The 27,200-nt window shown below is 46.3% G+C and overlaps 1 protein-coding gene across 1 annotated transcript in view; it reads left to right on the top strand.

The window, feature by feature from the left end:
• Nucleotides 1-27,200, top strand: part of dhx36 (DEAH (Asp-Glu-Ala-His) box polypeptide 36) — a 79,626-nt gene that overhangs the window by 567 nt on the left and 51,859 nt on the right. The window contains exons 2-10 of the mRNA XM_038815771.1: nt 5,495-5,622; nt 6,385-6,553; nt 8,304-8,342; nt 10,536-10,706; nt 15,229-15,308; nt 21,811-21,885; nt 22,072-22,238; nt 24,004-24,085; nt 25,559-25,702. Of these exons, the coding sequence (XP_038671699.1) occupies nt 5,495-5,622; nt 6,385-6,553; nt 8,304-8,342; nt 10,536-10,706; nt 15,229-15,308; nt 21,811-21,885; nt 22,072-22,238; nt 24,004-24,085; nt 25,559-25,702 (1,055 nt within the window). The remainder of the gene's footprint in view (nt 1-5,494; nt 5,623-6,384; nt 6,554-8,303; nt 8,343-10,535; nt 10,707-15,228; nt 15,309-21,810; nt 21,886-22,071; nt 22,239-24,003; nt 24,086-25,558; nt 25,703-27,200) is intronic.

Raw genomic sequence — 27,200 nt, 5'->3', positions numbered from 1 at the left:
CTGGGTGGGAGAGGTCGTTGTGGATAGCCCGAAGTCTGTCACCTTGTGCGCTGGTGCATGTGCCGTGTGAGAGGGCATCTGGGGGCTTGTTGAGTTTCCCAGGACGATACTTGATGTCGTAATTGTAGGTGGAGAGTTAGATCCTCCACCTCAAGAGTTTATCATTTTTTATTTTGCCCCGCAGTGCATTGTCAAACATGAAGGCTACCGTTCGTTGGTCGGTGACGAGAGTGAACCTCCTACCGGCTAGGTAGTGCATCCAGTGCCGCAAGGCTTCCACTATGGCTTGTGCCTCCTCCTTGACCGAGGGGTGTTGAATTACGGAAGCGTGGAGGGTCCTGGAGAAGAATGCTGCTGGTGTGCCCGCCTGGTTGAGTGTGGTGGCCAGTGCGACATCTGACGCGTCGCTCTCTACCTGGAAAGGACTCATCCACCCCGTGCATTGCGTCCTTGGTGATGTCGGCCATGATGTGGCTGAAGACCGCGCAAGCCTCATCCGTCAGGGGGAAAGTGGTTGTTTGAAAATAAGTGGGCGGGCTTTGCCCGCATAGTTGGGGACCCACTGGGCATAGTGGGAGAACAGCCCCAGGCATCGTTTTAGGGCCTTCAGGCTGTGGGGAGGGGGGGAGTTCTGTGAGGGGGCGCATACGGTCGGGGTCGGGCCCTAGGACTCCGTTCTCTACGACATTGCCGAGGATGGTTAGTTGGGTAGTACGGAAGACGCATATTTCTTTGTTGTATGTGAGATTGAGGGATTGGGCGGCCTGGAGGAACCTTTGGAGGTTGGCGTCATGGCTGCAGATGGTCACATTGTCCAAGTACGGGTAAGTCGCCCACAAACTACTGGTCCACCATTGGGTCCATCGTTCTTTGAAAGACCGCGCCTCCTTTAGTGACGCCGAAGGGACTCTGAGGAAGTGGAAGAGCCGGCCGGCTGCCTCAAAAGCCGTGTAGTGGCGCTGTTCCGGGCGGATTGGGAGCTGGTGGTAGGCCGACTTAAGATCGACCGTTGAGAACACATGGTACTGCGCGATCTGGTTGACCATCTCCGCTATGCAACGGAGGGGGTATGCATCGAGTTGGTGAATCGGTTAATTGTCTGGCTGTAGTCCACAACCATCTGATTCTTTTCCCCAGTCCGGACGACCATCACTTGCGCTCTCCAGGGGCTGTTGATGGCCTCTGATCCCTTCACTCAACAGTCGCTGAACCTCCGACTTGATAAACGTCATGTCTAACGAACTGTACCGCCTGCTCCTGGTGGCGATGGGCTTACAGTCAGGGGTGAGATTCGCAAAGAGTGAAGGAGGGGAGACCTTGAGGGTCCCGAGGCTGCACACCGGGGGGGGGGGGGGTGGGGTGGGGGCAAGGGTCCGCTGAACTGTAGGGTCAGGGTCCGCCGAACTGTAGGGACAGGGTCCGCCGAACTGTAGGGTCAGGCTTCGGTGGTTACATTGAAAGTGTAATCTGAGCAGTAGGGGGGTGCAGAGGTGGAGGAGGACGTAGAGCTTAAAACGAGCGTACTCTGCGCCCTGCATCGCGTGATTGGCAATACAGTATCCCCGGACCTGAACCGAATCAGACCCGGAGGCAAAGGAGATTGTTTGGGAGGGTGGGTAGGTGTGGATGGAGCAGCGCCTTATCGTGTCGGGGTGGACAAAGCTCCCCGTGCTCCTGGAGTCGTGAAGACGGGGGTTCTCGTGCCCGTTGACCCTGATGACCATCATAGAGTTCTTCAGCTGTTTTGGCTGCGACTGGTCGAGGGTTACTGCGCCCAGCTGTGGGTAGTCTGTGTGGTTGGTGGAGTCGCAAGATGGCGGCCCCCATGAGTCGCACGTGTCGGGATGGGGCGAAGATGCCGACCAAGATGTCAGCCCCATCGTCCGCACGTGTGGTCGGGGCCGGCGGCCGAGGTGGCGGCCCCCATGAGTCGCGTGTGTCGGTCGGTGTTGTGGCTGGCAACCAATATGGCGGCCTCCAGGAGTCGCACGATGCCGATGACGCATCTGACAGGGGCGTTCCGGACAGGCACGCAGCCGCATTGCGGGGTCTGTGGGGCTGCGAGTCCATGGGTCGCGCCTGGTGCGATTTCGGTTTCTGGGCCTTAGGCCGACCCAGACAGACTCTAGTGAAGTGCCCCTTTTTCCCACAATCGCTACACGTTGCTGTGCGGGCTGGGCAGCGCTGCCAGGGGTGTTGACCCTGGCCGCAGAAGTAGCACTGCGGTTCACCGGGCTGGGCTGGCAGACATGCGGCACAGGCCTGTGACGTAGCCGGGTTCGACGGGGGGCCGCGACGAGTGTCCACGAGGGTTCGCCAGGCCCGTGGGAACGAGCTGAGGGTCTAGCAAGATCGCTAGCTTTACCGTGTCCCGCTGGTCGGAGGTCCCCTTTTCCAATAGGCGCTGCCTGATATAATTCGAGCGGACCCCGCCACGTAGGTGTCCCGGATCTGTGAGTTCATGTGTTCCTCCGCTGTCACATGTTGGTAGCTGCAGTTCCTCGCGAGTAGGGTCAGGGTTTCGAGATACTCGTCCAGCGATTCTCCGGCGCGTTGACGGCGAGTAGTGAGGAGGTGTCTGGCGAACCCCTCATTTACGGGCTTCACGAAGTGTGCCTTGAGAGTTCCGACCGCTGCCTCGTTCGTGGCCGCCTTCTCGATCATTACAGAGATTCGATGGCTCACCCGAGCGTGGAGGAGTCGCAGCTTAAGAGTCTCTGAGGGAAGCGTTGTGGAGGAGTTGAGGTAGGCTTCGAAGCATCGGAGCCAATGTTCAAATATTTCCTTGGCTTTGGAAGTGCAAGCGTCGCGTTCGAGCCTGTCTGGCTTTAGAGTGGCTTCCATAGTGCTGTCTATGACTAATAAATTGATGTACCTTCAATTCAGTGAGGCAGAGAGAGCAAGTGAACAGTAGGCTTTATTAGTCATGAACTTGCCGAGCCAGAGTCAGTAGTACAGATGAATGCCGCCCACAGGTGGCCAGCCTATATATGGCCCCAGTGTGGGCGGAGCCAGAGGCGGAGCCATACCGGAGTTATAGTACAGTACCTGGAAGCAGTTCATATCACCACTTCCAGGTCACAGGTAACAGTATCATGCATGCATTATGGTGAATACATTCACCACAGCCCCCAAATATTTCCCCCCAAATGCCACCCCCGCACACCTCCGCACAACCCCCCCCCCCACAACAGCCCCACAACCCCCCCCACACAACCGCCCCACAAGCCCCCACACACAACACCCCACCTACACAACACCCCTCCACACAACCACCCCACATACAGCCCCCCACACACAATCCACCCCCCCAAATCCCACCCCCTTATAGCCCCCCAAATCCTATCCCCTAAATCCCACCCCCACACAACCCCCAAAACCCACCCCCACACAACTCCTCCAAACCCACCCCAAATCCCACTCTCACACAACCCCCCCAAATCCCACTACCACACAAATGCCCCAGATCCCACACAAGCCCCCCCAAATTCCACACAAGCCCCCCCAAATTCCACTCCCACACCAACCACCCCCAAATCCCACTCCCACACAACCCCCCCAAATCCCACTCCCACACAACCCCCCCAAATCCCACTCTCACACAACCCCCTCAAATCCCACTCCCACACAACCCCCTCAAATCCCACTCCCACACAACCCCCCCAAATCCCACTTCCACACAAACCCCCCAAATCCCACTCCCACACAACCCCCCCAAATCCCACTCCCACACAACCCCCCCAAATCCCACTCCCACACAACCCCCCCAAATCCCACTCCCACACAACCCCCCCAAATCCCACTCCCACACAAACCCCCCAAATCCCACTTCCACACAAACCCCCCAAATCCCACTCCCACACAACCCCCCCAAATCCCACTCCGACACAACCCCCCCAAATCCCTCTACCACACAACCCCCCCCCAAATCCCACTCCCACACAACCCCCCCCCCCCCCGCAAATCTCACTCCCACACAACCCCCCAAAATCCCACTCCCCACCCCCCCCAGATCCCACTCCCACACAACCCTCCCAAATCCCACTCCCACACAAACCCCCCAGATCCCACTCCCACACAACTCCCCCAAATCCCACACAAACCCCCCAGATCCCACTCCCACACAAACTCCCCAGATCCCACTCCCACACAATTCCCCCCCCAGATCCCACTCCCACACAATTCCCCCCCCCCAATCCCACTCCCACACAACCCCCCCAAATCCCACTCCCACACAAACCCCCCCTCCCAATCCCACTCCTACACAAACCTCCCAGATCCCACTCCCACACAATCCCCCAAATCCCACTCCCACACAAACCCCCCCAAATTCCACTCCCACACAACGCCCCTCAAATCCCACCCCCTCATAGACCCCCCATTCCAGCACGACCCGCCACCCCAGTATGATCCCCCCACCCAGTATGACCCCCCACCCCAGTACAAACCCCCTGCCCAGCGCAGGCCACCCCCCCTGCCCAGCGCAGGCCCCCCCCCCGCCCAACATGGCCCCCCCCCCCCCTCACCCAACATAGGCCCCCACCCTGCCCTGCGTGGTGCCCCCGCCTGCCCAGCACGGGCCCCCCCCCCCCCGCTCAGCACCATCGCTTCCTCCACTATCGTCCCCCCTCGCCCACCGACATCTTCCTTTGGGACCGTTTAAATCTAATGGAGAGGGTACATGGGGCCTCGGTTTAATCTTTTATCTGCGAGACCCATGAGTTCCTTTGAGTGAAACCAAGGTAATGTTGCACTTTCTTGTCCCAGTCAATTTAAAGAGTAGAGTTTTTCTCCTTTTGGTTTCATGGGTCTGATGACTGTGCCCTGTACTGGTTGCATTTGAATTGCAGAAATACTTTCTTTTGGCCAATTTAAAAATCATCCCTTTATGTTTGTTAGGGACAATAGCTGGCTATTTATCTCCGCAATCCATCTCTTGCTGTTCAGTTGACTGATTTGTACCCAATTTAATTTGCCCAATCTAGCCCCATATATACCTTGATAACCTCAGTGAATATTTATATCATTCTTGAATGATACAGTTGTTCCTCAGAAGCCGCAGTGTTAGGAAGGAGAGTTTCCAGATTTGTGATGCATTTGTTTGAAAAAGTGCTTCCTAATTTTTTCTCCTGACCTGGCTGGCTCTAAGTTTAAGATTGCGTTTCTTTGTTCCTGAAGTTTCGCACCTTCTCGATGCTTACTGGAACATATGTCTTTGTGATTTACTTGTACTGCAGTTAGTAAATTGGACGTTTAATTACGCTCTAAAGTAAAAGGGAAATCCTGCAGAAAAATACTCAGCAAGACTAAATGGCATTTGTGGATAGAGAAGCAAAGTTAGCGTTTCTGGTGAATGACCTTTCGTCAGAACTGAAAATATTGACAAATTTTAGAGAATTCATTATTCTTTGGGTTCCTAAAGTAAGATGCCATCGCCGAAATGAATTAACACATTAAAAAATATACTGTACAGCTCTTTTTGCCTTTCCATTAGAGGGCAGTTGTACAGATGGATGAAGCAAGAGAGGAACACATCACCCGACTACTGAATTCTGTCCAGACACGGAATGACTACAGAGACCAGCGTGCCTCAGTGTCGGCTGACTCGAGCAAAAACTGGAGGTAACTCAGCTATTTTTTTGACATTTACGATGTAGCCATTTTACATTAGCACTCTCCATTGTGGTGGAGACATGGGCAACGTATCCCTCCTCTTCCTGTGATAATTTCTGGGTTATTGTGTGGCTCCATGGTCAAACAACTTGGAATGTTGCTGGCAAGCCCCTCAGTTATGTCAAATCGCTACTGAACAGAGGAATAGGAAAACAAATGGATGGGCCGCCCAGCGTCGACCTAAGCAACCTGTACGACAATGGTGTCACTAGCCCTGCTGACCACACAAAGTCCTCCTCACCAACATCTGGGCACTTGTGCCAAAATTGGGAGACCTGTTCCATGGACTAGTTGAGGAATTAATAGCATGACATAATCCTACTCACCAAATCATACTTTCCAGCCAGTATTCTGGTCCTGACTGCCTATTTAGGTGGGCACAAATGATCCCATGGTAAAATTCAAATATGAGCAGCGGCGTACTCCTTCAACATTTATCCCTCAACTAACATCACTGAGCAAGTTATCTGGGAATTTACCTCCTTGCTGTTACGTGCAAATTGCTTCCTTATTTCCCTGCCAGGACTTTTTTTGAAAAATGCTTCATTAAGCTGTGAAATGCTTTCTGATGTCATCTCTGATGCTTTCTAATTGCAAGTGTGTTCTTGTGCGCCAGCACCACTAAAGTAAATTAAACTGGTTACTTTTACTCTCTCTAGCAAACTTCTGATTTGTATCTGAACTTTATTTCTTCCCTGTGTTCCATCACAGAAGTGCATATCCCTCCTCTACATCTACACCCATCAAGGAAACAAAACCAGAGACCCCTGCTGACCTAGAGTACCTCTTTGAAACCATTGCTCAGGATGTGTTTTTGGATGAGGAGCTGAGAGAAAACCTTGCAAAGAAGACAACGAGTTTGAGATACCTGGACATGAAGGTATTGACGTTGGAATTTTAGGCAATCTAAAGGGCAGTATTTCACGAAGAATGAATGGTTGGGATGAATGGTGTTTAACCTGTGATGCTCAACTCTTCGTGGTTTGTTTTGTATATTCCCTTCCTGAGCCCACAAGAGTCGGTGACCTGTAACATGCTCCATGTTGCCCCTGAGGTATTCCCTCACAAAGTTTCTATGTAGTCAAAAGTGAATTTAATGCACTGGCCGACACAGTTGGTTTAACATACTGTGCTGTTTTTTTTATCTCAGTGGGCTAGACAGCTGGTTTGTAATGCAGAACAAGGCCAGCAGCGTGGGTTCAATTCCCATACCGGCTAAGAATTCTGAATTCTCCCTCTGTGTACCCGAACAGGCGCTGGAATGTGGCGACTAGGGGCTTTTCACAGTAACTTCATTGCAGTGTTAATATAAGCCTACTTGTGACAATAAAATATTATTGTTATTTCACCCATGGGACCTGGATTTAAATCCTCTTGGATTCATGAGCAACTACCTCCTTTCCTTTTAGGTGTTCTACATTAATTGAGTTTATCATAGTTCTTTGTGGTCACCATCCACATCACAAAACTGTTTGTAATTCAAAAGCCTCTTTTGGTGAGGCCACAAAAATAGCTCCTGGAAATTGAGAGAAAGAAAGCTTGCGCTGATACAGTTGGAAGGCCATTTTAAGAGGAATATTATTGGGATAGAGTTAGTGTCATAAAAGTGCTACTAGAGGCCACTTGGCCCATCATGCCTGTGCTGGTCCTTTTGAGCGACCGACCCAATTAGGCTCACTTCTGCTTTTTCCCCCGTAGCCCTTCAATATCTGAATCACTAACGCTACCTGAAAAATGCTTTGGAAATATCCACTTCCAGCCATTGCAGGAGAATTCATCCAGCGCAGAGCAGCAGGCCATTCAGCCCATCGTGTTTGTGTCAGCATTAACATTTGGAATAGTTCACTAATGTTTTAAATAGAAGGTCAGAATGACGACTCTTGTTTCGTTGGAAGCATTCATTTTAAATATATTTTAGGAGCTGTCTAGTCAAGATGCCAATTAGATCTGACTTTTTATTAAATGCTTTCAGAAAACTGCGAGTCTAGTGCTACCAAGCTGAACCATCTCCGACCGAAGGTGGTGGGACGATTGTGCCAATCTGTCAGATTCTCTGAAGGGGGGAATAAAACAGGCTAATATTAATATCAGGAGGTGAAGAATCTACAGCTGAGCTGCTTAATTTCCTCTTTGCAGCAGAACCATAATAACTTGTGTTTATATTGTGCCTTTAATGTAACTAAGAAAACTAAGTCCCAAGGTGATTGATTCGCAGTAGTAATCATTTTTTAAAAAGAAAACAAGATTTAGTACTGAGCCAGATAAGGGAGGAGAGACGGAGAGGTTCAGGGAGGATTGTCCAGAGCTTGGGGTGAGCTGAAGACACGCCGTCCAGTTGTGAATGAAGGAAATTGAAGCTGCAGAGTTGCTAATGAGTCACCTTTGTATTTCCATTTTCATGTCTGGGTTTTATTTTTTCCACAGTGCTATCCAGAGTCTGAATCTAGCCGTCCAAAGTAAAGCATCACTGTGACATTGTAATAACTAACTGTGCACAATTCATTTCAATCTGTATATAAAGCTGTGGAGCACTTTTATCCAAATCTAATTTCCTGAATATAATTATCTTTCTATGATGACAGTAATATTGTGACTTTTTAATCCATATTATTCCCGTTTTATTTTCTCAGAGATTCCGAGAAAAACTCCCCTCCTACAGTATGAGGAATGTAAGTGTTTTTTTTAAAATCATGTATATAAAGCGGGTAATGTTCCTCTCTGGTGATTTATCTAGTGTAGGAAATGTATACTGCAATCAAATTTATCCAAATGTATGGCCAGAAGGCCACCTGAACAACCTATCCCTTCCCCTCCATCAATCTGGCTATAATGTCTAGTAACTCGGATTCATTTGTATTTTTTAAAAACTTTTGAAAATATTTTGAGCTCTATAATACTAGCTAACTTCCTCCATTGTTGCAGATGCAACCAAGAGTTGGTAGTCTGGCAACTGCAATTTTGTTCATTACTTGTATGATTTTTATTACATTGACACATTACAGACTTCCATATTACATTAAATGACAAGTAGTCATATAACTAATATAATCCAACTCAAAGGAACGCATCCCATTCCCAAGTGCTGGAGCAATCTGTTCCAGCCCTCCAGACTCCCCATGCTTCTGTGTGGCTTCTGACCATGTTGAGAATGCTCTGCCTTGCTGGGATTCACATTGTATTCTTGCAATACCCTTTTATTTTTAAACCAAGCTGTTCTATTACAGGCACCTACCCGACCACAAAAATAAATGTTCTGGTATCCCCTGTTCAAAAAAAGCTTTATTGAAATAAGACAGTACGGTTTGGAATGGATCTTAATGCACTCCAGCATGTGGGTGGCGCAGTGGTTAGCACTGCTGCCTCACGGCACGGAGGAACCGGATTCAATCCCGGCCCCGGATCACTGTCCGTGCACATTCACCTAGTGTCTGCGTGTGTCTCACCCCCCCCCCCCCCCAATCCAAAGATGTGCAGGGTAGATGGATTGGTCACGCTAAATTGCCCTTAATTGTGTCATGTAAGAGTAACTTTAAGAAATGGGTGTTTATAAATGGGTCTGTATATAAATATCTGTAGTGAGAGTACCTTTAAGAAATGGGTGTTTATTACTGCAGTGATGTTAGAGAGTGGGTGGGGCTGGGATGTCTGTCAGCTTTTTACTTTTGTTTTAGGCTGTTTGCTGCAGGATGTGTTTTAGTTCCGTTTTTGGAGTTGGAGCTGAAGCCAGACACAGCAGGTGTACTGTTGATCTCTCTGCCATGAAAAGACTATCTTTTATCATTTGGTGAATTCAGAATTATAAATGTTTTCAGTAGTAAATGTAAACCTAATGTGCTTCTGTTAAAATGTGTTTCTTTTGTTTTTTGAATGTTGTTTGGGAAGTTATTAAGGATTACTTAGTGTTGTATTCTTTGGGGGTTGTATTTGAATTAATGGTTGCTAAGATGTTCACTATGTTTTAAAAAGGTTAACTTGAGTTCTTAGAATAAACATTGTTTTGCTTTAAACAATACTTTTTGATTTCTGCTGTACCACACTGTAGAGTGGGCCGCGTGCTCCCCCTACCACAATCTATTAAAAGTTGTGGGTCAGGTGAGCTCCATGCTACACTTTGGGGTTCTCTAAACTCTGGCTCATAACAATTGGAATTTCTTTTCTAAATGCACTCTAGCATGAAGCAATACAATACAGACCAGCTAATTACTGTCCCATCCGTCTTCTCTGAATCATCAGTAAATTGATGGAGGGTACCTTTGATAGTGCTTTGAGATGGTACTCACAATAACCTGCTTCACGCTCAATTTCAGTTCTGCTCAGACTATTTGGCTTCACCCTTGATTGCAGTCTTGGTCCAAACATGGATAAAAGAACTGAGTTCCAAGCTGATGCGGGAGCGACTGCCCTTGACATTAAGGGAGCATTCAACTGAATGTGGGACCTCCAAACTGGAATAAAATTGAACTCATTGGAAATGGGGTGGCGGGAATCTCCACTCATAGTTGAACCCTACCTAATACCAAGGCAGATGGTTATGGTTGTTGGAGACCAATCATTTCCGCCTCGGGGCACCGCTGCACGAGTTCTTCAGTATAGTCACCTAGGCCCAACTATCCTCAGCTTCCTTCCAGCATAAAGGCGGATGCCACTGCTAATGATTTCCGTGGTCAATATCGTTCCCAACTCCTCAGAAACTGAAGCAGTACAAGTGACATTGACAGGCTGGAGACTGAGGCAAGAAACCTGATTGCAGAAAAACTCTTGAATAATCAGGAGCGATGATAATTGGAGTGTGAGCACAATAGTACCTCCAGCATAGGCCTTGACTGATCTTGTGTTCTTTTTATACAAAATCTGAATTGCAGGAGATTGTGGACTTAATAAACACAAACCAGGTGCTTGTCATAAGTGGAGAAACGGGTTGTGGGAAAACCACGCAGGTGACCCAGTTCATTCTGGACGACTACATTCAGAATGGAAAGGGCTCGTTGTGCAGGGTCGTGTGCACGCAGCCCCGGCGGATCAGTGCAATCTCTGTAAGTCTTGACTTTCTTTCCTTGCCTCTTGCGTCTGCTTTGTCAGGGCATCCAAACTGCAGCCCATGCGTTGTCAACGTGACTTGGTTATTTGCTTTGTGCCAATCTAATAAACAACCTGACAATATGTTTGCCCCACTGGCATTGTGAGCAGGTTCAATACCCAGCTGTCGGTTTAGTAATTACCTTTTAAAATGGCAGCACAATTCATGTATTAAAAAAAGGCTGACGGCAAACAAGATGACAAAATGTATTGAGGACCTGTTCCAGTATAATGAGAATAAGTAATGATGCATTTTTAAAAAAAGTGAATTTTTGGTGACTGAAAGCTGTCCCTTCTAAACTGAAGAAATCCATCAACTTAATGTTTTTTTGTGTATGTCGTAATTATTTTCTGGGCAACACGACATGCGTCCAAGTGTGGTAGAAATGTGGCCATCCCTGAATTACAGGCTTGAACAGTGAGGACATGGCGATCATCCTTTCTGTGTGAAAGAGATTTTTTTTCTTCAATTTAAAGTACCCAATTATATATTTTTTTCAATTAAGGGACAATTTAGCACGGCCAATCCATCTACCCTGCACATCTTTGGGTTGTGGGGGTCAAACCCATGCAGACACAGGGAGAATGTGCAAACTCCCCGCGGACAGTGACTCAGGGCCGAGATTCGAACCCCGTTCTTCAACGCCGTAGGCAGCAGTGCTAACACTGTGCCACGTGCCGCCCCAAAAGAGATGTTAGTGTTGAAACTTCTTTGCTACAAATTGAGCTGTTCTGTGATCGCATCCCCTGATTCCAAATGAGGCCTGATATCTTTGGTGTGTTTATACTCCGACATAAGCCATGATTCTCCTGGGACCTGCACGACTCAATTTAAGTAGCAGCAGGAAGGCAATCTATTATAGTCCCAGTTCACCCTGCAAAACTCTTTCTAGTGGGTAATATGCGAATATTACTGGGATTTAGAGGGTTACATTTTGAGGGTACATTGCATAAACTTGACATTGTATTCTCTTGACTTTTGACAAGTGACCACAGAGCCACAGAATTAGCTGAAGCCATCATTTGGCCCTTCGTGACTGCACCAGCTCACCAACTGTGCCAGTCATCTCGTACCATTTCCCCACCACCTTTCTGTAACCCTGCATATTCTTCCTTTTCAGATAACAGCCTAATTCCCTTTTGAATGTTGCAATTGGACCTGCCTCCACCACATACTCGCATTCCAAACCCAAACCATTCGCTGTGCAACAAATAAATTCTCCTATCGCTTTTACTGCTTTTATTAATTACTTGAAATCTGTGCCTTTTCACTCTGGATCCTTTCATGAGTGGGAAAAGTTTCTCCTGATCTATTCTGTCTAGTATTACAATCCCAGACCACACCCCAACAATGGCTAGGATACTGGATCGAAACCCTAATATTTTAGTTTATTTTGTAAGACTGTGTGGAAAGAATACTTTGCTCCAGGAGTCACTGCTCAAGAAATAGGGATTTGGTATTGTAAAACAAAATATTATTAACACAGTATTAAAATCTTTAACCTCACACAGGGAAATAGCTTACAATTACCCCTCAAACAATGCTACTAAATACAGTAAATACAATACCCTTAATTGCAGGCGGCACGGTGGCACAGTGGTTAATATGCCACACAGCGCCAGGGACCCGGGTTCAATTCTGGCCTCGGATGACTGTGTGTGTGCGTGTGCGTGTGCGTGCGTGCGTGCGTGTGTGTGATCAGCACTCAACTCAAAATCTTTCTCGACATGTCTGAATACCTTAGCTCCACCCAGCCATGACGATCATCTCCTCAAGCTGAAGACAAATGAACTTCCCAGGTTGAAAACACATTGACTCCCCCAATCAAACAAATATGCATTAATGCTTTTATGATGGTCAATTTCACCTCTGGCTCCTAAAATTTTTCTAGTCTTGCAAAACAAAAAGCATTTTTTTAAAATGAAAAAAAAAATGAAAATCGCCTATTGTCGCGAGTACACTTCAATGAAGTTACTGTGAAAAGCCCCTAGTCGCCACATTCCGGCGCCTGTTCAGGGAGGCTGTTACGGGAATCGAATCGTGCTGCTGGTCTGCCTGGGTCTGTTTTCAAAGCCAGCGATTTAGCCCACTGAGCTAAACCAGCCCCTGTTGCAGTCAAACACACTTGTAACCAGGCTTTTAACCCTTAAATTGCCACATGTTTATAATCCAATATATTTAAAATCCTGCATTCATCACACTAGACTCAAAATTTTAAATATCTCTACCAAATTTCCCCTGAGCCATCTCTCTCTAAGGAAAATGGTCCAGCATTCCAATCTATCTTCCCAACTGAAGTTCCTTGTCCCTGGAAAGATTCTCATTAATCTTTTCTGCACCATCTCTATTGCCTTCACATCCTTCTAAATGTGTGACATTTAGAACTGGACACACTACTCTAGCTGAGGCTGAAGGAGTGACTTGCACAAATTTTACAAAACCTTCTTGCCCTTGTACTCTGTCCCTGTTCATAAAGCCCAGGATATTGTATGATTTATTAATGGTTCTCTCAATCTGTCTTGCCACGTTCAATGATTTATGCACACACACCCAGGATTCATCCTGCACCCCCTTTAGAATTGTACCCTTTATTTTATACCTCTCTTCATGTTCTTCCTACCAAAGTAACTCGCCTCACTTTTCTTTCCATTGAATTTCATCTTGCACCTGTTCAGCCATTCAAGCAACTTGGCTATGTTCCTTTGAAGTTCTACACTATTCTTTTTTAAAATAAATTTAGAGTACCCAATTCATTTTTTCCAATTAAGGGGCAATTTAGCGTGGTCAATCCACCTACCTGCGCATATTTTGGGTTGTGGGGGCGAAACCAACGCAAACACGGGGCGAATGTGCAAACTCCACACGGACGGTGACCCAGAGCCGGGATTGAACCTGGGACCTCGGTGCCGTGAGGCAGCAAGGCTAATCCACTGCGCCACCGTGCTGCCCGTAAGTTCTACACTATCCTAAAGTTCACAATGTTTGCACGTTCTGAATTATATGCAAACTTTGAAACCGTTCCCTGTGCTCTCAAATCTAGCTCATTCATATATATACCAGGGAAAGCAAGGGTGCCAACACTGACTGACAACGATACAAACCTTCCTGCAATGTGAAGAACACTGATTAACCCTCAGCCATTTCCATATCCATATTCCTACTTTCCTTTTATTCCATGAGCTATAATTTTGCTTGCACGTTTTTTGCATGGCATTGTCTCGGGTGCCTTTTGTAGCAAGTCCATGCACACTATATAAGCAGCAGTCCCCATCAACCCTCTCCGTTACCTCAAACCCCAGCAAGTTAGTGAAATGTGATTTTTTTTTCCCATTCACATTGAGAAATTCATGTTGGCCTTCCTTAATTAACCTGCATTTGTCCACGTGATTTTTAATCTTGTCCCGAATTATTGTTCCTCGACGTTTCCCCATCACCAACGTTAAACTGGCTGGCCTGTGGTTGTTGGGCTCACACCCTCTTTTTGAACACGGCTGTAACATTTGAGATCCTCTGGTCCTCTGGAGGCACCCCCCGTCCCCAAACAACTCTAAGCAAGACTGAAAAATTATGGCCAGTGTCTCTGTATTTTTCCCAGTCACTTGCCTCAATATCCCTGAATTAATTGAAGTTTTAAAATAAGTAAAAGATTCAATAGGGTAGATGCAGAGGAAGGACTAGGGAATCAAGCACAAAGGGACGGAATCTTGAATTGATAGCCAGATCACTTAGTAGTAAATTCGGAAGCATTTCTTCACCTAGTGTGTAGTTGAATTCTGGAAAAAAAATTTTCCCCCTAAAAGATAATCGGTACAGCTGGAGCTTTCAAGACTTATCTTGATCGTTTTTTGTTAGTAATGGAAGAAAGGCTACAAGGTTGATGGCTAAATGACCTATTCCAGTGTGAAAAGTGTTGGCCGCTTTATCTGAGGAAAGATATATTGGCATTGGAGGCAGTCCAGAGAAGGTTCACTAGGTTGATGCCAGATAGGGAGGGATTTTCTTATTAGGAGGGTTTCAGTAGGTTTGGCCTGTACTCATTGGAGTTTAGACGAATGAGAGGTGACCTTATTGAGACTTACAGGATTCTCAGGATGCTTGTCAGGCAGGTGATGGGATGTTGTTTCCCTTTATGGGAGAGTCTAGGACAAGAGGACATAATGTCGGAGGAAGGGGTCACCCATTTAAGACATGGATGAGAAGGAATTTCTTCTCTTAGAGGGTAGTGAATCTGTGGATTTTTTTACTGCAGAGAGCCATAGAGGTTGGGCTGTTAAGTATGCTCAAGGCTGAGACAGATTTTCAATTAATAAAGGAATCACTGGTCATGGGGATAAGATGGGGAAATGGATTTGAGGATTATATCAGGTCAGTCATGGTCTCATTGAATGGCGGAGCAGACTCGATGGGCTGAGTGGCCTACTTCTGCTTCTTCATCTTGTGGTCTTGTGTGTTAATATTGTTTATTTTTGCACCTTCAGATAGCCGAGAGGGTAGCAGCAGAAAGAGCAGAAGCCTGTGGTGATGGAAACAGTACTGGCTACCAGATCAGGTTACAGAGGTGAGTGCCGACTGCGTCGCAACTCAAGGGAGTTGCAATAAGCAGTGCTTGTGTAAAGTTCCAATCATGCTGGCGATGAACCTGGTTACCAATTACTGTACTTCTGAACATTTGCGTGCCATATATGAATGTCCAATGATTTGATTGTTGCTCAGATTCACTTAGTTCTATTGTTTTGTGAACAGACAAGTATAATAACAGGCAAAACTGAACATGTAGCAGCACCAGTGCTGAAGGGGGGGGTCTGCTCCTTTAGTCGCTATTATTATCTCGTCTGCTTCTTTGGTAATGGGCCTATACATCAAATGGCCCATAATGAAGAACTGATTGCATTGATTTTGCATCGCAGGAATGTTGTAAGATCACAAACTGGAATTCTACATGGAGAGAATGAACTTGCATCAATATCACATTTTTCATTTTTAAAATAAATTTAGAGTACCCAATTATTGTTTTCCAATTAAGGGGCAATTTAGCATGGTCAGTCCACCTATCCTGCACATCTTTGGGTTGTGGGGGTGAAACTCGCGCAAACACGGGGAGAATGTACAAACTCCCCACAGACAGTGACCCAGAGCCGGGATCGAACCTGGGACCTTTTTGCTGTGAGGCTGCAGTGCTAACCACTGCGCCACCATGCTGCCCTAATGTCATATTTTTCATGACCTCAGGGCAGTCAGTCTCATTGTCTTCACAGACAATTCAGTACTTTTTTAAAGTGAAGTCACTGTTTTGTAGGAAATGTCTCACCCAGAGAATCAATCACCACCAATCAGCTGTCAAAGGAGAGAGCATCCCATGGTCCTCTGGGCCTGTGGTGACATTTTGGGGGTCGGTTAGCTCAGTTGGTTGGATGCTGGTTTGTGATGTGGGACGACTCCAAAAGCATGGGTTGAATTCCCGTACTGTCTGAGGTTATTTGTGAAGGCCCCACCTGCTCAAGCTTGCCCCTCGTCAGCTCTCTTTCAAAGGGAAAAACAACCTATGGTCCTCTGGGACTGTGGCAGCGTTTTTGTTGGCCGAGCGCTGGGGATAATGTGTCAGAAAGATTATTCTCAGCCTTGCATCCAGTATCATTTCAAATATAGAAATTGTTATTGAATTCTGAGCATAGCTTGCTACTTTTCACTCTTCTGCTTCCTGTGCAGTGATAGCACCTTTCATTGATTAATAAAACTATATTTGGCCTTTTGTTTTACATCTCCTGTTCAGCTATCAGTGCAACATTCTCAATTCAGTTGTATAGACTAGCTAAAAATACTTGTCCTGCGCACATTGACAGCTGATTATCTTATCCACCTTTTTTAGCGCAGTTGATCAAGATTACACCTTTTCTTTAAAAAAGAGAGCTACGTTTGATCAGCTCATTCAGTCTCCATGTCAGCCATGGCTCAGCTTGTTGCACTTTCGTCATTGAGGTTGTTGGGGAGGTAGTGGCATAGCAGCATTGTCACTGGACTAATATTCTAGAGGCCCAGGGTAATTCCGTGGGGACACGGGTTTGAATCCCACCACAGCAGATGGTGAAATTTGAGTTCAATAAAAGTCTGATGATGACCATGAAAATGGATGATTGTTGTAAAAACACATCTGGTTCAGCATTGTTGTAAAAGCACATCTGGCTCACTAATGTCCTTTAGGGAAGGAAATCTGCCATCCTTACCTGGTCTGGCCTACATGTGACTCCAGACCCAAAGCAATGTGCTTGACTCTTCATGCTCTCTGAACGAGGCCAATTAGGACTAGGCAATAAGTGCTTGTCTAAGCCAGCGACACCCACATCCCATGGACGAATTTTAAAAAGTCCGATGTCAAAGATTCAAACACAAAGCCCAGGTTGACATTCCAGTTCAGTACTGGGGGCGTGCTACCTTGTTGCAGCGGCTGTCTTTCAGATGAGAAGTGAAATTGAGGCCCTGTTTACTATCTCAGGTGGACATTAACGATCCAGTGGCATTATTTAAAAGAATAGCATGGGAGTCCTTCCTGCTACTGTCCACGTTCTTTCGTTTGAACAGTTTTGCTGCTGCTCAGTACCCAAGACCATTGATCCGTTTCGAATTTTGCATTTTCTTAATTTTTCTCTTTATCTCTCCATGCCTCCTTCCGTTTCTCCTCCCTCAGGCCCTCTGCCTTCCCAATTCCTGACCCCAACCATTGCATACTTTGTGCTCCCCAAAACTGCAACTGATTTGTTGACCAAGAGTTTGCTAACTGTGCTGAGGGCACATATCTCTTCGTATGCAACCAGAAACTGCTGGTTCTCCAATTGTGTTAAACTGGTGTGATTGACTTGAGGTGTTGTACTTTATTGAAGGGGCTATATAAATTGCAGCAAGCAGCCGATTTAAACACTGCATTGACCAAATGAATTGGACTAGCCATATAAATACTGTGGCTACCAGAGCAGGTCAAAGTCTAGGAATTCTACAGTGGGTAACTAGCCTGTAATCCCCCCCCACAAAAAAAAAGCCTGTCCACCACCTACAGGGCACAAGTGAGGAGTATAATGAAATATTCTCCGCTTGGCTGGATGAGTGCAGCTCCAATAATGCGCAAAAAGCTCAACACTATCCAGGACAAAGCAGCTAGATTGCTCCCCGTTCCACAAACATTCAAACTCCCCACCACCGACAAACAGTGACAACCGTGTGTACCATTTACAAGATGCATTGCAGTAACTTGCCATGGTTCCGTAGGCAGCACTTACCAAATTCATGTCAACTACCATCTAAAAGGACAAGATAATTGAGAACCCCACCATCTGGACGTTCCCCTTCAAGTCATTCACCCCCCTGACTTGGAAATATATCGCCGTTCCTTCACTGTCGCTGGGTCAAAATCCTGGAATACTCTCTGTTACAGCACTGTGGGTGTACCCACATCTCAGCAGCTTCATAAAGTTTTTTCCAACTCCACAGTTTTAACAAGAGCAGAGAACAGTACAACACAGGAACAGGCCTTTCGGCTCACCAAGCCTGTACCGGTCATGATGCCACCCTTGGCCAAAGCCCTCAGCACTTCGTTGTGCCATAGCCCTCTATACCCATCCTATTCATGTATTTGTTGAGATGCCTTTTGAATGCTGTTAATGTATCTGTTTCCACAACCTCCCCTGGCAGCGCATTTCAGGCACTCACCACCGTCTATGTAAAAAAAACCTGCTTCGCACATCTCCTCTAAACTTTGCCCCACGGACCTTAAACTTATGTCCCCCTGGTGGCTGACCCCGCCACCCTGGGAAAGAGTGTCTGCCCATCCACTCTATCCATGCCCCTCATAATCTTGTAGACCTCTTATCAAGTCACCCCTCAACCTGTCATTCTAATCAAAACAGTCCGAGTCTATTCAGCCTCTCTGCATTGCTAACACCCTCCTGATCAAGCAACATCCTGGTAAACCTCCTCTGCACCCTCTCCAAAGCCTCCACATCTTTCTGATAGAGTGGTGACCAGAATTATGCAATATTCCAAGTGCAGCCGTACCAAGGTTCTATACAACTGTGGCATGACTTGCCAGTTTTTATACTCGATGCCGCGTCCAATGAAGGCAAGTATTCCATATGCTTTCTTGACTGCCTTGTCCACTTGTGTTGCCACTTTCAAAGATCTGTGGACCTGTACGCACGGATCTCTCTGACTTTATATATTCCTAAGAGTTTTGCCATTTATGGTACATTTCCCTCTGTTAGACCTACCAAAATGCATGACCTCACATTTAGAATCATAGAATATACAGTGCAGAAGGAGATCATTCGGCCCAAGAAGTCTGCACCAGCTCTTAGAAAGAGCACTCTACCGAAGGCCACACCTCCACCCTATCCCAGTAACCCCCACTTAACCTTTTTGGACACTTGAGGGCAATTTAGCATGGCCAATCCACCAAACCTGCACATCTTTGGATTGTGGGAGGAAACCGGAGCACCCAGAGGAAACCCACGCAGACACGGGGAGAAAGTGCGAACTCCGCACAGACAGTCACCCAAGCTGTTAATCGAACCTGGGACCCTAGAGCTGTGAAGCAACTGTGCTAACCACTGTGCTTCCATACTCCAGATTAAACTCCATTTGCCATTTCTCTGCCCACGTCTCCAACCTATCTATGTCCTGCTGTATCCCCTGACAATCCTCAACACTATCTGCCACTCCACCAACCTTGGCGAACTTACTAATCAGACCAGCTACATTTTCCTCCAAGTTGTTTATGTATACTACAAACAACAGAGGCCAAGCACTGATCCCTATGCAACACCACTAGTCACAACCTTCCATTCAAAAAAGCACTCTTCTGCTGCTACTCTCTGCCTTCTGTGACCGAGCCAGTTCTGTATCCATTTTGCCACCTCACCTCTTGATTCCAATCCGTGTGACTTCACCTTTTGTACCAGTCTGCCATGAGGCACCTTATCAAAGGCTTTACTGATGTTCATGCAAACAACATCCACTGCCCTACCTGCATCTATCAACTTTGGCACCTCCTCAAAAAACTCGATCAAGTTAGTAGGGCACAACCTCCCCTTTACAAAACCATGCTGCCTATCGCTAATGAGTCCATTTGTTTCCAAGTGGGTGTAAATCCTGTCCCTGAGAATTCTCTCCAATAATTTACCTACTACCGACTTGAGGCCCACCAGCCTATAGTTTCCAGGATTATCCCTGCTACCTTTCTTAAACAGCGGTACCACATTAGCTATTCTCCAGTCCTCTGGGATGTCGCCTGTGGCCAATGCGGATAAAAAGATGTCAGTCAAGGCCCCAGCAATTTCCTCCCTTGCTTCCCTCTATTCTGGGGTAAATCCCATCCGGCTCAGGAGACTCGCCTGTCTTAATGTCTTTTAAAACACCCTCCTTTTTGATGTTAACATGACCCAGACTATCCACACACCCTACCCAAGAATCATCTTCCACAAAGTCCCTTTTCTATAGTCATCCAATCCCTTACGTGGTTCCTCTCCAATCTATCGGAACACAGTCAGCACACCTCCAATTGACGTCCACACCACCACATTTTGCACCTTCCAAGAATCTAGCCCTTAGTTTGTTGCTCCTTAGCAATTTAACTGCAAGCTTGGAGTCACATTCCACATGTACTTTGATAAATCTTGTTCTAAACCTTTACCACTTTTCTTGATCCTCAGTCAGCCCTTTACGTCAACAGGGCAGCACGGTAGCATAGTGGTTAGCACTATGGATTCACAGTGTCAGGGACGCAGGTTCGATTCCCGCATGTCTGTGCGGAGTCTGCACGTTCTCCCCGTGTGTGCGTGGGTTTCCTCCGGGTGCTCCGGTTTCCTCCCACAGTCCAAAGAGGTGTAGGTTAGGTGGATTGGCCATGATAAATTGCCCTTGGGTTAGATGGGGTTGCTGGGTTATGAGGATAGGGTGGAGGTATGGGCTTAAGTAGGGTGCCCTTTCCAAGAGCTGGTGCAGACTCGATGGGGTGAATATCCTCCTACACAGTAAATTCTATGATTCCTCTGGGAACCATGCATTTCTCCTGTCTGCCATCTCCCTTCACTTCATCACTGTCTTCCAGGTCTTCATCTGTCTGGGTTCTACGCTCTGGAAATTTCTCCCTAAACCTCTGCACTTGTTCATCTCTCTCTCTTCCCTTAAGCTCCTTAAAATCTGCCTCAGTGACCTAGTTTGTTTTAAAGTCTCCTTTAGCACGTTGTCACTTTGTCTGAATACAAAGGGCAGCACAGTGGTTAGCACAGTTGCTTCACAGTTCCAGGGTCAAAGGTTCAATTCCCGGCTTGGGTCACTGTCTGTGTGGAGTCTATACGTTCCCCCGTGTCTGTGTGGGTTTCCTCCAGGTGCTCCGGTTTTCTCCCACAGTCCAAAGATGTGTAGGTTAGGTGGATTGGCCATGCTAAATTGCCCTTAATGTCCAAAAAGGTTAGGTGGGGTTACTGGGTTAAGGGGGTAGGTTGGAAGTGTGGGTTTAAATGGGGTTCTCTTTCCAAGGGTCGGTGCAGACTCGATGGGCCGAATGGTTTCCTTCTACACTGTAAGTATGACCTATGATCTGTCCATTGCCCTGGGACTTTTTGCTATGTTATCTGTTGGCGTTCCTGGCATACACCCATTTGTGAAATTTCTTGAGCCTTTTTCAGAAATGTAAAATTCGCACATTCAAGCCCCATTCTGGGACTTGATGGCCTTGAAACGTGTGTTCGTACTGTGGCCAAACAGCTTGATTATTAACCTGTAAATCCTTCCGCTACACTAATGGCAGGCGGTAAGAGTGGGAGCATCTCCTGATTAGCCGCAACCTGCAGAAGGCCACGGCAAACCACTGCAGTTTCCAGTCCATTGTCTCCAGTCCCTCTTCGGTGTTGGTATCTGAGGAGACAGAACAAGAGAGACAAATGGGGCATATAAATGTTGGTTGCTGTTGCATGCCCAATTCTGAAGCATTCGAGCTAGACTGAGCTGTCTGAGGGAAAATATTTTGTTGCTCTTCTGTTTATTTTTGTAAACACTTGTGTCTTGCTTTACAGTCGCTTGCCACGAAAGCAAGGTTCCATTTTGTACTGCACGACAGGAATCATTCTCCAATGGCTTCAGTCGGATGGGTAAGTATACAATTAATATGTATACTATATGTATATTATGTAGGTTATTTTATGCAAGACAAATTCTTAGTTACGCGTTTCCCAATTCCAGCCATCACCCGCTCGTGCTCTCAAATTCCAATTCGTTTGCCAAAGTAATAGAGTTGGCACGGTCTTGATAACATTTAAAAATCTCTCTTTCCGCAGTCTTTTGTCTACCGTCAGCCACCTTGTTTTGGATGAGGTTCACGAGAGGAGTTTGCAATCGGATGTCCTGATGACTATCGTGAAGGATGTTCTGCCTTTCCGGCCGGACTTAAAAGTGATATTGATGAGTGCAACTCTAAACGCTGACAAGTTTTCCGAATACTTTGGTGAGTAGAATAGACAGTTCCAAATGGAAATTTCAGTCAGTTCTGACTGTCGGTTTGTTGAAATTCACAGAATCGTGAAGAATAGAGGGAGACAAGTACCAGCTCTTTGAAAGCTACCCACTTGGTCTCACTCCTCTGCTCTTTCCCCAAAGCTCTGAAAAATTCCTCCTTTTGTCCATCTCTGCTCAATGTTCCTGTTGTTTATTGCCATGTTTTTAACTTTTGTGCCGATATTTTACTTTGCAACTGGGGAGTCTGTCTTTCGGCAGAACCAGTCGACCTTAATAAATCTTCACCAGAGCGTTTTGTAATCCATCTTTACTTTGATTTCATAGATAAAACCTCACAGGTGTAGACATGGTGAACTCTTAGCTACCTTATGACTCACCATGGGGAGCGGGTGGGGGGGAAGAGTGCTAACCACCATGCTACCGTGTCACCCATTCATTCAGCTCAAAAACCTCCTCCATAAGGCAACAAGGGCGTACCCCCAGAAACCGGAACACTTAGCAGTAGAAGAACTGATAATTTGGGAGAGAATGTGAAAAAGGAGGAGAATAAAAAATATTTTTTAAAAAAAAAGTAGAAGAACTGATGGACGCGGACGATCCAGAGACGAGAATCTGTGCGGACCTGTGTGGCCGATTGGTGGAGGAGGTACTCTTTCCTCTGGATGAGAGAAGGAAGAAATGGGAGGAGGAACTAGGCATCGAGATGGGGGAAGGGCTCTGGATTGAAGTACTACACAGGGCAAATCTCCACATGCGCAGGGCTGAGCCGAACACGAGTAAAAGCGATGCACAGAGCGCACCTAATCAGAACCCGAATAAGTTGAGTACTTTCCGGTGGTGGAGGACAAATGTGCCAGGGAGGCTCGGCCAACCACACTCGTCTTCTGGACTTGCCACAGACTTGTCGGGTACTGGAAGACCTTTTTTTGAGTTGATGCCCTGGGTTATGGGAGTGAGGGTGGTGCCACGTCCAAAAGTGGCGGTCTTCAAGGTTTCAGATCAGTCAGAATTCTTTATGGGGAGGGGGGCCGAAGCCTTAGCCTTTGCCTCCCTGATCGCTCACAAAGAGGCATGCAAAGAAAATGAGAAGGACAAGGGATAAAGCCGCAGGGGGCTAGTCCAAGGGCAAGCTGAAGCTCAAACTAAATTGTAAATAGACACTTGTAAATAATTGCTCTGGCCATACTGGGGATTGTAACAGATGTCTGCTGACTAAAGGTGGGACACGGCCACAGCAAGAGGGAAGCCTGTAAATACATGTGCTGATTTCTCTTTTTTTTCCATTAGCCTTTTTGGCGGGGTTTTGTAATATGTAATTTATGGATTGTGGAATAGTGAATACCCAATTAAAAACACTTCTTAAAAAGAAATTGCAGAACGGGTGATATTGGTGGAAGCTTGCCGTTCCAACCTGGTGTGTCCAGTTTTGTGGGCAGACGCTGCATTGAGTTAGCAGACTTTAAACTGATGTAAAAGATCATGAATACTCCAATGTGAAGTGGTTGTGGCTGCAGCTTACTTGTATTTAAAATTATGCAGTCCTTAGCCAAGTTTCATTTTACTAAGATTACACTGGTGTCTGGGCAGAAATCATGTAAAAAACTTTTGGCGCAATGATTGCTGTTTTGTGCTCTAGTTTTACACTTCTGAATAATATCGGATCCAGATACTTTCTGTGACAAATAATTACTAGGTTTGGAATATATTTGTATTCACTGTTCAGAAATGTTATGCTTTTCTCCATTTTCTTACAGGCAAATGTCCCATGTTGCATATTCCAGGATTTACCTATCCGGTGAAAGAATACATTTTGGAAGATGTCGTTGAGTTGCTCCAGTAAGTCAAGTTGTTAATGATTTGAGCGGGTTTTCTCTTCAGTTGTTACTGTAAAATGTTATGTTCCTTCTGCTAAGTGTAGATGTTAAGGGAGTCTGTGCAACGCACGCAGAAAAGCATTATATGATTCGACCAAGTGAACATGCTAAAAGAGAAATCCTGTTTGACAAATTTATTAGTGCGTTTGAGGATGAAACTAGTAGGATAAATAAAGAGGAACTAGTAGGGGTGGTATACCTGGGTTTCCAAAAGGCATTTGGTAAGATGCACAGAAAAGGTTGACAGGTGATGTTTCATGGAGTTGGGGGTAATATATTTGCACGGATAGTGGGTCGGTTGGTGCACAGGAAGCAGAGATTGGGCATAAAGGGAGCATTTTCAAGTTTACAGGCAATGAATGCTGGAGTGCCTTAAAGGTCAGTGCTGTGGCTTCAGCTATTTACAATCTATATTAATTACTGAACTGAAGTAATATATCTAAGTTTGCTGATAATACCAAGCCAGGTGGAAAGATAAGCTGTGAGGAGGAAGCAAAGAGGCTACAAAGAGATATAGGCCGGTTAAATCTGTAGGCAACAAGATGGCAGATGGAGTATAAGGTAGGGAAACGTGAAGGTATTCACTTGGTTGTAAGAATAGAAAAGCAGAATATTTTTTTAAAGGTGAGAAATTTGTACGTACCGCTGTTCAAAGAGACTTGGGTGTGCTTGTACAAGGAACTCTTTAGCATGCAAGCACAGGAAGCAATTAGGATGGAAAATGGCATGTTGGGAGATTTGGAGTACCAGAATAAAGATGTCCTGTTACAATTATACAGTTTCGGTGAGACCAAACCTCTCCAGATTTGTGTAGTTTTGGCCTCCGCACTTTTAAGAAAGGATATACTTGCATCGGAGGCAGTAACAGTGAAGGTTCACTAAATTTGTCTCTGGGATGAGGGGCTTGTCCAATGAAGAAAGTAAATTGGGCTGATATTCTCTGGAGTTTGAAAGAATAGAAAATCCTGAAGGGGCTTGATAGGATAGATGCTGACAGATTGTTCCCTCTGGTTGGAGAATCTAAAGCGGGTGTGGGGGCACAGTCTTAGGTTAAGGGGCTAATCATTTAGGACTGAGATGAGGAGAAATTGCTTTTCTCAAAGGCTTATGTATCCTTGGAATTCTCTACACCGAAAGGTTATGGATGCTCCCTCATTGAATCTATTTGAGGCTGGGGAAAAGAGTTTTTTGACTCCCTTTCTCTGCTTCGACACCTGCGCTATCCCCTTGCTATTCTCACCGCCCCCACCCCACTTTCTGGAGCTATGAATAGTGATCAAGGTTGACCAGGAATCTCTCCCACTCTTAACTGTTGGGAGGATTGGCAGATTGGTACACAACCTGTTTGACCATGTTATGAACGCACCTTCATTATACAGGTCATTGACAGTATTTCCTAGACTTTTCCCTGACGCTTATTTGCATTTCAAATCAGGTATCATCCACAAAACCAAGAAATTCGGAGACCGTCCTCCAAGAGAAGGTTCATGCAAGGCTGCATGTTTCGACCGGAGAAAGAGCGAGTGGAAGAAGAATACCAACAACAGTGGCCAGAATATATGAGAGAGCTGCAAGGAAGGTATGCAAGCAACAGTGTAGACATTGGTCGGGCTATTTTTATTTCACACCAAGGTTCCATCCTTCAATGGATGCGATTTTGCCACCGTGTTTGCTGTGAGCAACATTGGCGCAAAATCTCACGGGAATTGGAAAACAAACTTCTCGCCAGCAGGGTCTAGTTTTCCGATTTTCCCCACTCCTCGTTGATGCCGTAATGGGTCAGGAGCATTTAAATGTATTTAAAGGGCCTCCCTGCCATATGCTCTGCCCCAGGTAAAGAATTCCCCCCTCGCCAACATCATGGCGAGGTTCACAACAGTTATTGAAAAACCAAAAACTGTCTTTGGAAACCTGCTGGGGGCACAAAGGTGAGTATAGCCCCCTCACCGCACCCCCTGGCGTGGGGTTGGGGGGAGGAACCATATTTGCACAGTGCCACCCTGGCAGTGCCAAGGATAGCCTTCTGGGAAGAGGGGGTTGCCCGTATTTTGGGGGTGGGGGGTGGAGGCAGGTGACCCTCCACGTCAATATAGGGCTGGGAGTTTCTTTTTAACGCAGATCAGTGCACTCTTTAAAAAGGACGCCCCAATCTGTTTGGCCCCATCAGGGCCTGCTCCGGCAGCATGATAGAAACCATGCCCGCAGATTTTTTAGTGCACAAGAGTGCCAGAGAATTTGGGGCTGTGCAACCGGAGAGCCACACACCGGTTTTCTCAACCCAGCCAGCACTCTTTGCACAAAATGCAAGATTCCACCGTACATTTCTTGGAGGATTCTGGTGCTTTCTGTCATCATGTCCATGCATTTTGGGATAATGCCATAATTTCCGGGACCCACAACATGGAATTGTATCCCTGGACAATTCAGCATACTTCAGAGAACTTTCATTGCATCTCTCGATTAGAACAAAGCTCAAGAGGCCCAGCGCGACTCGCCTTTATTTCAGGGGTCATGCTCCTCTGATGGACCAGCTCAGATCAGGAACTGTTCATCTAGCAAGTTGTGGCTGTGCACTTCTATCTTACCATTTTCTGGAGATCCGAATCAATGCACCTATCTGCCTATGTTATATTGTACATTTATGAAATATTCTTTTCGAAGTAATGTCCTAAATTGCCTTCCACCGCCAGAGAGGGATGAATTTTACTCTAATCTATTTTGGAAATTGAGCCTTGTAGTTAGGTTTGAGCATCAAAAATGACATTCAGGATTGGAAGGGTGCCGCCAGGCATCAGTCAGTGATCCTCAAAAGTCCCATGTGTGGCTCACTGAATCTCTGGCTGGGAGCGCAGAGTAGCAAGCTTCTGAGAAAACATTTGAAGAGTAACGAGCAAAAGTAACAGAGGAGAAGTCCTTGGGAAACATAGGAAACTTTCAAATATACCACTCCATCACTTTCAGCCGCCATCCCCATTGCATTAATATATAAGCTATCTTGTGGTGTTACAACTGTTCATGATGTGCAATACTGTTGATGAGATATGACCATAACAAACTCAACAGCTCAATCTCACTAT

Source organism: Scyliorhinus canicula, chromosome 13 (genome assembly GCF_902713615.1).
Source record: "Scyliorhinus canicula chromosome 13, sScyCan1.1, whole genome shotgun sequence".
Lineage (NCBI taxonomy): Eukaryota > Metazoa > Chordata > Chondrichthyes > Carcharhiniformes > Scyliorhinidae > Scyliorhinus > Scyliorhinus canicula.
This window is presented reverse-complemented; position numbering and strand designations above follow the sequence as displayed.